General features: G+C 35.4%; 1 protein-coding gene across 2 annotated transcripts in view; it reads right to left on the reverse strand.

The window, feature by feature from the left end:
- Positions 1-16,664, reverse strand: part of DENND1B (DENN domain containing 1B) — a 151,048-nt gene that overhangs the window by 16,541 nt on the left and 117,843 nt on the right. For both annotated transcript variants that reach the window (XM_077182083.1, XM_054638328.2), the window contains 5 exons: positions 13,434-13,524; positions 9,442-9,482; positions 8,521-8,589; positions 6,303-6,359; positions 5,396-5,506 (listed from right to left, as the gene is read on the reverse strand). In XM_077182083.1, the coding sequence (XP_077038198.1) occupies positions 5,396-5,506; positions 6,303-6,359; positions 8,521-8,589; positions 9,442-9,482; positions 13,434-13,524 (369 nt within the window). The remainder of the gene's footprint in view (positions 1-5,395; positions 5,507-6,302; positions 6,360-8,520; positions 8,590-9,441; positions 9,483-13,433; positions 13,525-16,664) is intronic.

Below are 16,664 nucleotides of genomic sequence, written 5' to 3' on the forward strand. Positions count from 1 at the left end.
CAGAGGTAGATATGCTGATGACTTTGCCCTGAAAAACCAAGCATTCCACAGGGTGACAAAAAATTTCAGAGCCACTTCCTGACCATTACCCCATCTATTTTTTTGTTAAATTAAATTGGAATCAAGGTAATTAGTGAAGAGATTTCTCAATTGATTTTTACAGCAAAAGGCCAAGAACAGTGGCTGACAGTGGTTTATGGGTGCAGCACAAACAGCACAGCTCTGGTGAGGACAGTCACTGTCCCTGTTCAGTGGGAAGCAGGGACAGGTTTCAGCAATCCTGCAATTACACCTCTGCCTGGGAGCTTCTATTCCCTGTTCTTGAAAATAGTATCATGCATGATACATAAAAGCATGTGAACACTTAATTTGCACAAAATCCAGGGGCAATTTCACTTAACACAAATAAAGGAAATACCCCTTGATTGTAAGAGGTCTCCACTGCAGCAGGCAAGGCTTGCACAGGCAGAGGATCCCGGTGCTCTGCCACTTTGGAAAGGAACAGGAGCCACAAGAGGGCACTCTCGTAATCTGCAATTTGAATTTTGACAGCCTAGCTTTTTCATTTTTAATTAAAAGGAAATCTGACTGTTTTGCAGAATGAAGAGATCTTACTTGACACAATAAGACAAAAGATTTTTCTCCAAATTAAAGGAAGCTAATGGTAATTTCAATATTTTCACATTACACCACATTAGCTAAAGAAACAGAATTTACTGATCAACTGATGCTTACTTCAAAACTGTATTTTACAGAAGCAAAATGTGACTTATATTAAAAACTAGCTCGTACTGTTTATGACATCTTTCAATTTATAATATTTCAGTCAATGAGGGTGGAAGAAACCTCCAGCAAGAGAATCAGTGTTATTTGTGGTTGGTAGTCATAGATGTGATCTCAAGCACATTGTCTGAATACAAATACAGGTAAATGTACTTAATCAGATTTATGTTTCTGAAATCACTGTGGGACTGACTGCGGATATTTTTTCTAAAAGACATTCAGTCATCTTATACAGAATATGTACATTCAGCACTACATTATCACAATCTCCTTTCTTATTTTTCAGGAAAAATAAAAACTCTTCAGAATAGCCCTCTTTTCAGAATAGCCACTCTCATCACCTTTTTCAGGTTAGGAGGGTAATCAGTTACTAGAAGTCCTTTGTAGCTAATGATTATGTCATTTATTTTACTGGCCATTGTAGGGATATTGATAAATGGGGCACTCCTGAAGGTAAGGTTATTCTGAACACATCTTCCTGCCTGACACTTGCTGTGTTTGTTGAACAGATGCCAAGCACACCTACTGCAAGCTGAATTATATATTGTATAGTCTCTAGGACATACTTCAATAAAAGTGAAAAAGCTCCATTTGCAATACTCTTTAAAAAAGGAAAGAAAGAAAAAATATAAAAAACTCTCTTCTCTTTGAGAACATCAAGAAAAAAGTTTTGTCTAACTTGATTTTTATTAAAAGTGTTTTAAAAACCTTCTTAGACACTCTATTTGAATTCTGCAAAGTCATGGTGAGTAGTTCACCTGGTATCTTCAATATAGGAACATTTAAAGCAGTGCTGAGACACAGTGATTGGTAAATCCACCCTTAGAATCAACATGCCTATTTCCATTACAGATGGAAAGTAGTAGGTGCCTAAAGGTACAGGTAGAACATACATTTTCTGAGTGACAAGGGACATTGCTAATTTAATAACTGCAAAGGGAACTGGTAGTACTTATTTGGTATTCTGCTAATCTTCCAGAGTGTTTTATTTGCCATGAAATACATTTTGACTGTTGAGATCCTGACATGGTCTAAGCTACCCCAACACCTGATGTAACAGTAAAATTACAAAGATCATATTAATGAAATCAAACAGATCTTCCTGGCATTCAAAGCAGGATCATAATAAATATGCTCTCTTTTTAATTATATTTTAATTTGGAACAATTTTACAAAGCTCCTATTGCATTTAGGTCCCTGTGTATCCAGAAATCTGCATTACCTGGGAGCATAACATGGCACAGAATTAAAAGAGATTATGCAAATACTGAATGCTCCATAGTCTAAAACATGCCCTGCTGTACCTTGCTCATCAACAGCTAAAGGAACTCAGTGGTTTCACTCACAAGATACTGCAAATAGAGCCTAAGCAATCTCATGCTTGCATTAACTTCTATTTCAAAAATTTTAGCTGGTGATTTCTTGTATCTTCTACATTCCTAATTAATGTAAGAGATGAAACATATCCGAGACACATTATTAGCTCTAGGCATGAAACAGTTAACAGCAGTACACATGCCAAGGTTTTAATAAGGCTTAACAATAAAAAGCTTCAATCCTCCACTTTCACTAGATTTTGTTGTTGTGGTTTTCCCTTGCTTAGGGCAATCCATCTGTTAATGTTGACTTGCAGTATAGCTAAGCTCACACATGTCTGAAGAGCCTAGAACAGCGAACCTGAGCAGGAGCAAGCTCAGATGAACGCTGCAGAGAGGGAACGGCTCGTCTGGGCACGGATTAATTGTGCGCACACGCGCACGCACGCGGGCACCAACCAGTGCACTCCGCTCCAGCTTCTAGGAAACACTTTCAAAATGCAAATTACAGGAGGGCAAGCCGAGTGCTTCAGTTTGCAATAACACATTTAATTATTTATCCTCTGGTTAGGTTTTGACAGCTATTTTAGATGCTATAATTTTTATTTTTTTTAATTTACTGCTGCTTTTTCTTAAGCCTATTGCCAATCTGGAAAAGAAAAAATACAATAAAGCCACTCTGACAGCAGTGATAAAGCTTAGTAAATATTCATTGTTAAAAATGGCTCCGCACTGTGACCAGTGCTGGTATTCTCCCTGGGCCAAACTGGCTGTGTTTTCAATAAAACCAGAGAAGTATCCTTTCCCTTGAGCCCTGTTAGGCTGAGGCTGCAGTTGGAACTGTCATCCTCACACAAAAGCAGAGGGGCTGGGTATTACAAACGCAAAGCCTAATTGGGAGATCTTCATGGCTGTACCCTTGACATTTATTAAAGCCTCATCAACAAAACAGGAAATAACCATACTAATTAGCAGACCCATATACAAACTCCTGCTTGCTGGGGTAAAAGCAGACTCACTTCCTATTGTAAAGGAAACGTTCTCTCAGACCCCCAAATCCTGTTATGAACAAATTTTTAAAATTATATTTTTCAGTAAAGCAAACTTTGATATGTTAGATAACTTTTCAAAGTATGTTTTACAGCATCTCAGGTAACTCTTAATAATTAACTGTTTCCAGGAAGAGGAGAAGGAGAAGCTCAATACATACTTCTGATAGAACATAAAATATGACACCAAATTCTTTGTATTTACAATTTTCTAAATGTTTCAGTATGGAAGAGATAGTAATAAAGTGCAGAGGTGCCTCTATTTTGGAAGCAGGATGACCATTAAAAGCAATTGCTCTCTCTTGTTTTATTGTTTATCTAGGTTTGGGGTGGGTATTACAGTACATCAATTTAACAACCTAATCAGTATCTGGTCCTTCCTTTAAATGTGTATCAAATTGCCTGAACTCCACATTAGCACTAGCCTTATACTGATACAGCCACTGGTAAAGATAATTTTAGAGATCTGGGTGAAGAGTTTCATTTGCAGGATAAAGACTACCAGCAAAAGGATTAAATCTGGCAACAGCACACTGAATTTCACTTCTTTTAAACAGTAGATTCAGTACTAGATCAAACATGGTCTCTCATACACATGCACTGTGAATACTAACATATATTCTCATTTGGATGTAAACTTTAAAATCACCACTTATTAATAAAGAATTTGTTATCTTATTCAAACACCAAGACCAAAAATAAAAACAAGAGTAGCAACAACAGACTTATTTTTCAGAAGTCCTTTGGTTCGTTTGCTTTTGGGGAGGAAGAAAAAGAGAACTGAATGAGTGAGAGGTGAAGGAGTTCTTGGAGGGCAATCCCCACGTGCCCCTTCCTGCCCACTGGCTTCATGTGATGTTTGGGACAAGAGCTGGGGAGAAGACACCTTTGGTTTGGAGCAGGGCAAAACTGTGAGGCTCTCAGTTCCCAGCTTTGTTGGTAAATTCACCCCACAGAAACACACACGTGTCCGTCTGCATACCCATCCGTTAACACATGTGTGTATGGATGCATGGAAACAAAGTCAGGCTCACATCTGCACTCCTGCCTTGTTTGCAAAGCTAAAGGACAACTGGTAGAAACAGCAATGGTTACAGGATTCAGCACTGTACAGCTGGACAAACAAAAACACAGAAAAGTTCAATTGTTCTGTCTGAACACATGCCTTCAAAAGAAATCTTTAATTGTATCAAGGTGAATTATATTCCTTTGTATCCCTAGACTCCTGTACATAACAATAGGCAGCACTACCATATCAGTGAAGCAGAAAGTCTTTGTATTATTTATAACCCTACTTAAAATAATGACTTAATACTAATGTACAATTTCACCATCATTTAGCAGTCATCTGTATCAGTTCTAAATTGTATTCCAGAAACTTTGTATTTATTACTGATAAAAACTAATTCAAAATCAAATTGATTAAATAGAAAACCCATATTTTTATTATTGCAGTACCTAGAGCAAAAAAAAATGTTGCTAGATTGGTTGGACTGAATTTACATACTTAATTCTCATATTAGGAAGATACAGGCATTAAAAATCCACATATATTAAAAACATGCAATAACAATATAACATAAAAATAAATACCTATACATTAAAGATAAGTACATATGCAGGTAAATATTTGTAGGAGAAAAAAAGTGTTAGAAAACCTACTTTGTTTATAATTTTGAAATCAAACTGTCAAAATGAATCCGAAAACATTAAAATACGTGCCAAAGTTGAGACATTACACCTGTTACTTCAAATCTAGACTAGGAAGGATTAGAGAACAAAAGCCAAGACATTGGCACTGCATGAACTAGCTGACTTATTAACAAAATAATAAATCACAACCATCTGAGCAAGGTTAAAGGCCATATGACTGCCAAAACAATTTATTAGAAACACAAAATTAATATGCCTTAAAATAAATGAGATAGGCTTCTCACAAAAATACATTCTGGTCTATTCATAGATATATATTAATCTTTCTCAAAACCAGTATTTAAGAATTAAATCTCAGATCCATACTTACAGATCTCCTGTTCTTTCCCCTCTCAACAGGGATGAAACACAAATAGCATTTTTTTTGTCCACACATGCAGTGTAGCAGTATTTATATAAACATAGCCTTTTAGTCACACTATCCTAACACAGGAAAATCATCTTGGAAACAGATTCACAGACACATGACTGTAAGCAGCAAAAATTTTTTCCCTATATGTATATGAATGCAAACAGAAGTTTCAGGTGTCTTACCTGTGCCAGCCTTCGTTTTTCTGAGCTTGTTCTTTTGTCAGGATGCGATGTGTAGACAGGAACAGTCTGTACTGCACCAGCACTGCACGTTCCACACTCTTCCTCACTCTCCTATGCAACAAAACAGATTTAAATTCCTTTATTTATAATCATTATCTGCAAACATACCCTCCATATTATGCATGCAGAATGCATTCAAAATTATCTTGCCACAATCTATTACTGTCATGAAAATACCATCTGTAGTAAGAAAATCAAATTTAACTTTTCAAAACGCCAGATTACCAGCATGGTCATTTAAAAGTCGAATTGTTCAAATGTTTTTGAAATTTTTCTTAAAATAGCGTGATAGGTATCCAAAAAATGGTTCCTTTTCTGCACAGAAAAATCTTACATGGAAGCAAAATTCCAAATGGGAAAAGCAGCTGCAAAATGCCTAAACCACCTACTCTGAGTTTGTGAGGTTGCTTTTGCAAAATGAAACTATTCATTCACCTTGAAACACTGCTATTGTTCATGTATCTTATGGAACTAAAACTGGACAACTGCACCTCCTGAAATACAGTGTACTGCAAGACTCTCCCTTCTCAAATTCTCAGCTTGAAGCAAAGGCTTTGATTGTGATATCAAAGCAATCAACTTTATGAAAACATACATCCTCTTAATGTATCTTTGAAGACCTCTGTTGTTCTATGATAAAATATGCAAACAATAAAGAGATTATTCAGTGGATGCATAGAATGACAGATAGTTGCCAGAGGGCTCGTTATGAAAAATGTATTGTTGAACAAAGGGCTAAGCATATTTCAAAAGTCATTAAAAACACAAATCTCATGTGATTTGTAAAGTATAAGCTTCAAACTGTACAGGAAGCAGTGTAAGAAAGTAAATAAAGTGTCCTACATACCTTGTGTTTTAACTTACTCTTCACTTCTTTTATTCCTTGCCTCGCCTGGTTTTTTGCCTGGAAAAATAAAAGGACTTGAATTGCTCTGCAGGACACTAGCTATAGTCACAGAACATGCCTTATGATGCCATACTTATTTTGCCTTTTTTTTAAACACCTGGTGATATAGAAAAGGGCAATAATCTTTATCACAAATTTCAAATACACACTGCCACTGTATTTTTTTTATATTCATGCTTTCTCCAAAAATTTACGGATTTTTTTTTCAGTACATCCATGCCAGTGCTGGGAAAACATACATACTCAAAATTTCTCCATTATTACTAGGGACAGGCTAAGAATGGTCATCTATATAACTCCTTTATTTGAAATGCTCCTTTTGATTTGAAAGGGTATTTTAGCAATAAAGCATGTTGAAAAATGTGAAGATTGTTAAGATGACTGCTACAGTGTTCCAGTCTGGCAACTTGCAGGGCAACATCAACCTTAAGAGAAATGAAGTGATTTCATATGCAGATGGAGATTTTGCCCAGTGTTGCTGAACAGCACAGTGCTGCTATTTAGGGGAGAATTCTGTATGCATTAAAAGAGACAGACAAGAATCATTGTTGCATAGAAAACAGCCAAGAATATTCTTCAATACAGAAAGGAATTATCAATATGGAATACCATGTTGTTAGGCTTAAAAAAAAATGAGACAGAGGGAGAGAGAGAGAGAAGGGGGGAGAAAGAAACAAAATAAAATATGAGGGTATAACATCAAAAACCCTAACAGAAAAAAAGTTGTCTTTCTAAAAACAAATGGGAAAAAAATACAAAAGTTTTCAAGGTTGTATTGAAAACAGGAGTTTTAAAATACATTCAAGAGCATAAATATCTAAAAGCCGTCTATTTTCCTGTAGTTTTTTGTACATGGAAATTCAGAAAAAAAAATTCTTGAATCAAGAGGTCATAGAGTCTTTTTGATCCTTAAATCATACATCCATAAGCTCAGTAAGAGCACGATGGGGTGCCATGTACCAGATGCTAACCTGAAAGCCACTTTAAACTTTCCAGATCCTGCTCACAGCATTTGGATGAATTTTGGAGTGCTCTGTTCTAACTCTCAGGGATGGCACCAATGAAATTACTCAAAGCTCCCAAACAGTTATGTGGCAATTAAGAAATGCATATTTCAGTCCTCTGGTAGTAGGCTACATAAAGGACAACAATGTAAGAAATTAAATAGGGTAGAAAAATAGATATCATATACATAAAGACCCTCAGAAGTTTACTGCAGTTTCCTGGCATATACAGAAGTTCACTTTGAAGAACCTTTACTATCAAGGGCATAATTATCAAAATTGAAGGCTGAACCACAGTCTAAGACAGTGCAAATGAAGAAGAATAATCTGCAGATGAACCATTTTTTAAATTATAAATGAGTCCATGAATATGAAGTATATTTAATTTATTTACCTGTTTCTTTCCACGACTGCTGTGTTTTTAAAGTGATGTAAAATTAAAAATTCTGTTTGAAAACTTTACTTAAAATACTCTAGTACACATTGATTTACTGATTTATTCAGGATTATTTATAATGCATCCAGCTAGTGAAATATTTGGAAAAGCAAAAAGGAAGCCAAAAATCTTTTCCTCTGCATTATAAAAGCAACTTTAAAACACTTCTCAGTTCATTTTTTTCTAATGCTGTTTTACCATTCTGCATAATACAGAATAATCTCACATGCATCACAGGGTAGGCAGTCTTTGAAAAACAAGATCTTTTAAGATGAAAAGTGTAAGCATTAAATCCAGTTAAACATGAGCATTCCACTATCGTTTTTAAAAAGGAGCAGATGATTTGCTGCACACATTACTGATGCTTTACCACATCTCAATAGTGCAGCACTTACTGCCAAAGTGAAATTACAGCTGTGTATCAAATACCTAAATGATATTCTAATAAGCTTCCAGTGTGTATGAGGACTGAAAGAAAACCAGCACACTGATGCTTTGATAAAGTCTATTTTTATGTACAAGCTATCTAGAAGACTCTGAAACAACTCTAAATCCTATATATGAGAAAACAAATGAACCTCAACACTTTCTACAGGCTGAAGTACCTTTTTGCAATTTATTTATAAAATGCTTAGGTTTTTCAGCATTCAGAGAGAATGCGAGGTTGTCAGAAATTGCAGTATTTTGATTATTATTTATTTGAAATAAATGATCTTACAAATTTATATGCTGTTTTCACAGCCGGAGTGGCTTTGGTCATTGCTGTGTTGATCAGTGCACCGCCTTTCTGAAATACACAAAAAATGTATTTTAGTAACATTTTAACACAAGGTAAACCTTAAGACAACAGCAAGGAAAAATAAACAGTGTGCTGTGAAGAAGTAACAACCCTCCTTTGAAATGGGTAAGAGCAAGCACAGCTGTGTTTCCTCCCCAGCCTGCTGTCTGCAGCTACACAAGGGTTACAGTACGTCATTCCACAGCTGACACATTTATCAAGGCACTCCAACAGAATGATGGATTTTCAGTCTTCATTCACTGTTACCACTTCAAAATCAATTCAGAAGTTAGGCTATTTTTCATGTGTTCCTATCATATTTATTATGCAACTAAAAAAACTTTGACCTGACAGGAAGAACTATCTCATTTAATCAAACAAGAATTCTCTTAATCTAAAATAATGTATTTTATTACTGCTGCAGAATAACAAGGTTATACCAAGGGTCTTCTGCTAGTCAAATTGCACAAATCCATATTAACAAAATTGCTATTTACTAGAAGGGATAAGCTTCATATCAAATTGTCACACCTAATTCAGAGCCATGGAATGCAGCATGATACAGAAAGCAATGAAATCTTTGACTATACAGACATAAAAATCTTATGTATTTTGGCATTTGTTTTGTGTATGGGAATTTTTTTTTAATTCTTCAATTAAAAAACTCAAACAATTTTTGCAAATACTATGACTTGGTATTTCTTACAGAATGTACTTATGTCTTTCTCACAAATGAACAAACTTTTACCATTACACAGAAGTAGGGGAAAAGGACTGAGACCTAAAGGACAAGGTGGCCAGTATAATTACTCAACCAAGTTTATACCTTCACTCTATATAATTATTTAACCAAATTTATACCTTCACTGTATGCATCCACTGCTGATAAGATCTTGAATTTCCTGAAAGAGAAATGTGAAATTAACGCAATCAAACATATATTCAACATTTTTAATGTTGCAACCCTCTCCATTATCAGAATAAAAAAATGTACTTAGAGGATTACTTATTCAATTAATTCTTTCCAGATAGACATGGAATGTAAAGATAAGACTGTGTGTACACTAAGAAAGAAACTCAGAAATCTCTTATTGCTTGTTTTCTCTTTCCTTTGTAAAAGCTTATGTATTCACCATACAGTTTTTTATTCCAATTAAGGTAAAAGTGAAATTAAAACGATGATAAGGTAACATGCTTTTAGGAAGTATAAGAAGAAAAACACTAACTCAAAGTAAAGAATAATGTATTAATTGCATTCAAGCATAATGATCCCTCTGGGCAAACTTTCAAACACAACAATGACATGGACTCCAGAAGGTACCATACCAAAGTAGGAACATGAGAAAAGTCTAACAACTTAATAATTTAAAAGGATTTTTTTCTGCACAGGAATATAAACTGTATCTACTTTCTTTCAGAAAGGAAAACCTCTAAAGGAAAGTGAGAGTTACTGAGTTCTGTGGGACCACTGAAGATTAAACTTGCCACAAAGGAGCACGTTAAATTCTACTTGATGAAGAAGTCAATGCTACTTCCCAAAGGTGCATCAGCTGAACAACAAGATTAGGTCCATGATCCCTGAGAAACTTTTAGAGTATACCAGTCACTGGAATACTCCGGTACTGAGAGCTGCTACTGACCCCATACACAACATTTACTTTGAAAAGAACACTCCAGCTTCAAACAGAGTTTGACCACGTTGAAAGGACCATACTGATGTAACCTTACAGACTTTTAACAGCTTGCAAAACTCCTCAAGTGTTCCAATATTCCACTAACTAAGGTGTGGCTAGAATTATTCCAATGGCTAATGAAAGCCAAACACAGTCCTAGAACATTTCTGAGAACTAACTGGATCATTGGAAAAGGTATTCCCAGTTTTCAAGATGAGGTGAAGAAACATGAACTCTTTAGGCTCATAATGGGTACTTGAACCCATTCCACTCAATTTTTACAAGCAATTTTGAGACAGCCGGACTCTCAGGAATGATGGCACAAGTGGAAGCAGTGCTTGCTTAGAGAGCAGGGACCTTCATGATCATTTTGATTCCATTCAGAATGGCAAAGAGCAACCTAAAGCAGAAACAACTCATTTCTCACTTCTTTGATGTGGCTCCCTAGAATTGTCAGGGAAGGAAGCACATAAATTACATGTACAAGGTGAAATCTAACCACTGCTGGGGTGTTAAGGATATTGCATGAACCATAAATGCTTTCTTTAACATGGTATTTCGTCGCTTCAATTCTTGTCAACAATGTTCATGTATCACCTGTCTTGAGGTGTCCTTAATACTTTCTACAGCTGAGCTTTCTCTGTCACAATCTGACTTAAACAATTAATAGAAAAAATAAATGGGATCAGAGCAAATGACCAAGTTTAATGTTCATCTAGTCATGTAGTGACTCTTCAGGGATGATAATCAGAAAACAGATACTTATCTACAGACAACCATGGTAATATTGCATTCCCTCAGCTAGAGCTGAACCTCCTGAAACCCTAGCAAAAAAAGTCTGAATCCTTAAAACAAATTACCATTACAAGGGAGTTTGAAATGTTGGGGTTGTTTTTCAGTTTTCCTTCTATTAGCACCAATGATATTAGACCAATAAAAAAAAAGGCTGCTGTGGTAAAATTAATGTAATTAAAAATTAATTAACATATTCTACAAGAAAACTGAGTGTTAAATCAATCCATCACTATATACTTGTATTGAAAAGCTCTTGAGAACTATACTTCTATAGAAAAAAAAATAAGAGAAAATAAAATTTCAATTATAAAAAGTGCAACTGTAATGAAGATGCCTCACAAGTTTATTTTCAGATGCAGATACAGAAATAAGTTTTGATCACTTTTTTCATTGTTTGTTTAAGGAAAATCATAAAAAAAAAGAAATTTAAGATTAATTCTTCAATTTTCTGGTTTAGTTAAACTTGCATATGTGGACAAATGCAAATTTAGAAAGAGATTACTTAAAGAAACACTTTCTATTTGAATTTGATTCAGTAGTTTTTAAATTATACTGTCTACACTAAGAATGTGTTCACCTGTCCTTTTAACAGCTTGGAGCTAACAGTAACTTTCTGTGACTTTTCTGAAATCTGGGTTTCACCTGGTTTTTTCAAACCCTGGGCTTCCTGCTGAAGCTGACAGGAGTTAAGTTTGCAAAGAGATCATAGTTCTACCCCATTAGCGTCACAAAATGTCACCTTCAATTGCACACATATTGTTAGCCCTGCACTTCATAACAATAATGAGACAGCAGTTATGTAAATACTGAGTATGTGCCCTAAGCAATTTGTCCACAGCCTGGCACTATCAGCTTGTCTGACTTGAAAAGCACACGGGCAGTGCAAGGCAGCCCAGCGCCGCCAGCAGAGCTGAGCGGTCCCTCCTGAACAGAGCCAGGTGAGACACAGTTCACAGCCTGCCAGAGCACAGCCAAGAAACAAGCTTTATCTAACTTCCACTGCAGTTTTATTGCAGCCTCTGACCCCTAACTGCAGTCAGCAAACGAGCTCTGAATACTGACATCACTTATCTGAATAATGGATGCTCAAAGTCTCAAATCTGCTTGCAGGGTGGCATAACTTACCCTAAAATGGCAGGGAAGAAGTAAATCTCTGTAAAACTAACCACAATTTGATCAAGGAACAAAACCTCAAATTATGTGCTAGATCCTAGCACAAGACACAGAAGGCAGAAGAAGGCAGTGAAAATCTTGAACAAAAGAAATTATGCACTTTGAGAATAAAAAAGTTATTTTTTTATGAGGTGCAGATGGCTCTGCAGCACTTGATAGTTTCTCTGTGGGGCCAAATCCTCCCCTCAATGTGTCCCATTCAAGGACAGTCTTGCAAAGGAAGTCCATCCAAAGCTGCCATCTGCACCTCAGTGGAGTTGCTCAAATCACATAACCTCCATCTACTGAGGAAGCTTCTCCACAACTTTCAAGGTTGACCATAAAATAGTATTTGTACAGTCATGCATATATTGATCCCATCTTTTGATATCATCTCTTACACCTGGGCTGGTTTTGGCAGCAGTAGAGTGAGCAGCTGTGTGGTGCTGGGCTTAAAACATGACAATATGTAATATAACAATACACCTGTCCTAAACGTTTAACAGGAAACCATTCCATAATCCCGTAAAAATCAGCACTGCATTCAGGATGCACTCCTCCACATGGGTTAGCTGATGTGAAAAGTGTTGTAACAATTGTCAGTGAACACAACTGAGGCAAACACGAGGAATTACATTTTTGTTTACAAAGAAGATAAATTTCCATGTCCCTTCTCAGATCATATATAAAAGTAAAAAAAACTTCCACTTTTTTTAGAGTTACACATTCATCGTAGAAAGCAGATTTCCCTTAACATTCAGGACATCACTGTCATTTCTACACTGCAGGTATAAGCAGATATGAAAAGAAAATGAAGCATTTATGGAAAACATAATTATCTAGAAGTTAAGCAGTACAAATGTCAAAATTATTTTGAAAATTCAGTTTACACTGAATGCATCATATTTGTAAATACACAGTTAAAAATGTAAAACTATAGTGATATCTCATCGTATACTGAAGTATAAATATTACTTTACAGTATTAAACACACATACCTAATATTACACACATATCTAATATCACATATTTAATGCACTGGTGTAACTAGATACATAATAATGTGTATCCCAGCAGTGATTTGTTAAAGGCTAAAACCTTTCCAAGAATGAGGGGGAACAATAGAACAGTAAAAAGATCAATGACATCTAAGACTTACAAAACATCATGAGGACATCATGTCAAACAGTTCCCAAAGAACTGCCAATGAGTACTTCCAAATTAATTCTGTACCTCCACAAAAGCCTCCTGCTGTGATTTCTTCTTCAAAAACATCAGAGAATCCTCTTCCTGCATTTAATTTTGATAGCCGACCATCAATAAACTGGAGGTGGAAAAAAAAGGGTCACATACACTACACTTTGTTGTCTCTTCTCTTGCTTCACAGTGTTAGAGTTTTAAATGTGTCCATTATAATGCAATCTGTATGTTCAACACCATATATGTCTTAAGGATAATACACTGCTCTCTGATGGACTTCACACCTTTACACAGGAGCAGGTGTAAAGATCTGGAAAGTTATTAATATTTTCTTTATTTTTCTAATGGCAAGAAAAGAATTTATTTCCTTACTTAATAGTAACTCTGGGTTTTTTATCATAATCATATAAAGGTCACCAAGCCATTCCCTGGTCCTGCTGTGAAATCATGGGTGTTTTTAAGCACTAACCCTTATTTAGGTGCATCTACAGATGTATATTCCAACAGCTATCCTCATGTAGAGGTTTCAGCTGCAAGACCACATGAATTTGCAGCTACAAATAAGTGCACATACATAGATGAAATGATCCAAATGTGTCAGAAAAAGTCAAAATTAGAAAATTAATGATTAAACCACTCAGAAGGGATGAATACATTCTTTTCAAGAATTACCAGGCTTCAAGGAAGTAGAACAAGCACATTCCTATAGATTTAAAATTCTTTCAAGCCCTCCCTTTTTGTTTTGGAAAGGCTAACTCAAGTCTGACAGATAAAGTGAGAAAGCAATTTTCCAATTATACACTACATCTTCTAGCAAGAATTATGAGTTATTCACTGGTACTAAACAGTACATAGGAATGAACCAGAATTAATTATTTGGCTGTATCATTTTTATGACTGATTATCATTTTTATCACTGATTATGTCAGTGACAATCTGATGCTTGCCAATGAACAGACTAGTGACATGAAAAAACAACTTTCTCAGAGTACAGAAATTCCAGAAGCAAGAATAAGGTAAGCATGAAGATATTTCTCTCTTCCTTGTCTAAATTCCTTCTTATTTTTTTCATTTTACTCCAAGCTGGCCTTTTTCCAAATAGGCTGGTTCATGGTCAGACCACTGTGGGATCCCTGGATTATTTCACAGTAAGAAAATGAGATAAGAGCACCTTTAGCTACTGCTGTGAAAAAAGCCCCCCAAAACCAGCAGCCTCCACTCCCATCCTTTCCTTTGAACTGTACCACATTATCTCTTTGGGGAAAGTTATGAATTCATTCCATACTATAAACTAGCATAAGATTTATGAACATACTCATCATCTGCTAAAATCCTATCAACAGAAGGCTGAGACATTGACTGAATATGAGAGGGTCACACCAATTGAGTATTTAATGTAAATACTGACAAAGAGAACTGTTAGCAAAAAGATACTGGAGACATTATTTAAAAGAAATGATAAGTGTTAGTAGTGGTGGTAGTAGTAGTAGCTGGTACTTTTGAGTAATTTACTGTTAATGGTTGCACTTAAACTGCTACATGAAAAGAATAGCATGTGGAATTACACATAGAATTTATGGGTTTTCTCTTTCCATTTTTCAAACCCACACCCTTCAAACCTGCAGACTGAAAAATCAGGGCCTGCTCTTCCAAGAAATATATTCACTTTGAGATCCAAAGAACCTTTGGATGACTACCTCTTTCAATGAAAAACTAGCAATTTTGTTACCCTTGGATTTTAAGGTGACTAAAGACATTATCCTCAACTGATTTTGAGTTCTAAAACCAAAAGAGAGACCACATCTATTCAGAATATCCAAGTAATTTTATCAACTTTAAAACCGAAAGGTTTTTAGAAGCAAAGAAAACATCATAAATGTGATTTCCACAAAATAACAGCACATATCTCACAAAAGAGCTCAGGTCATAAAGATGGTAAATGAAATTTGAATTACTAACAATTTTCAAAGGCTTCTGATTTCTGCATTCATTAATTATTTTTTTAAGTAACACTTTCTAACATGTTAGGAAAGAAAATCCCAACAAACATTGCAGATTACCTTGCTGATACAAGTACACTATTTAAGGAGATAGTCTGGCATTAGGCTTCAGGCTAGTTCTAAGAATGAATTCATATTTTCCCTGGACACTCATGAGAACTATTTGATGCATTATATACAATTATTAATTACTTATGTTTGCAGCTTGAGACAAAGGTTAGTTACCTTCCATGATAGCCAAATTAAAGGACAAAGGAGGGATTTCATAGAACAGCACAAATAAAGCTCACTTGTCAATTATGGCAAAACGGGTGTATTTAAAGTACCAATTTTTATGCTTGGTCTAGGTTTAAGGCTGCCCTTAAGAACTATTTTCTGTTAAAAGCCTTTCAGAGCAGAGTAAAATACAGTTTGGTCTCTTTGAATACAAACAACTTTGAAAACAGCTCATTTGTGAGCGGGAAAAACTGGAGAAGATGCAGCTGGGCTGAGGATTAACTGAATAAGTAGGAGTAACCTTTGCAACAAGAACCAGAAGAATAAAAAAAAACTACTACTACTATTAAACCACACACATCATCAAAATTGTTACTATTTCCTAATCCTCTATTATTTCCTTCAATTGAAATAAAATTAAAACAAGCTATAAACAAATTGTAAACTGATTCTGTTTATTTGAACACATGAAAGTGTAATGGGTAAGTACAGAGCCAGCCCATTCATGGTAGCTGAAGGTTGTTTCAGTACTGCCAGTGTGATAATGTTTTAGAAACATTGCTTGTAAGCAGCTTTTTATTAAGAAAATTTCATGCTACCTTATTGCACAGAGTAAGCCACACTTCAATCAGTTACTTCTTCCCATTTCAATCCAATCAACCAGACTTCAAAAGGTTTCAGATTTCTTATTGCTTATTTTATATAACCACAGTAAAATTGAAGGAGCCCCATTTTGTGATCACATTTTCAGGGGGCTTGTATAAAATACCATCCTCAGCCAAATCTTTACAATAGACACTAACCTCTGATTAACACCAAATGCTTTTTAAAAATTAGAAGATTCTACATATAATAGACTTCCCTAATCTATCATGGTTGTTTATCTTCAAAGAAGTCCCCCTGATTATTTAAACATGAACTCTTGTGTATCAATTATTCCAGGCATTTGCAGGCAAATATATATTTTCATGAATCTTCTGATTTCATTCACATTTTCCTTGATTTTCATAAAAGTCCAATGATAAGTTTAACACCTTTTTCATGCAAT

Source organism: Agelaius phoeniceus, chromosome 8 (assembly GCF_051311805.1).
Source record: "Agelaius phoeniceus isolate bAgePho1 chromosome 8, bAgePho1.hap1, whole genome shotgun sequence".
NCBI classification, from domain to species: Eukaryota; Metazoa; Chordata; class Aves; order Passeriformes; family Icteridae; genus Agelaius; species Agelaius phoeniceus.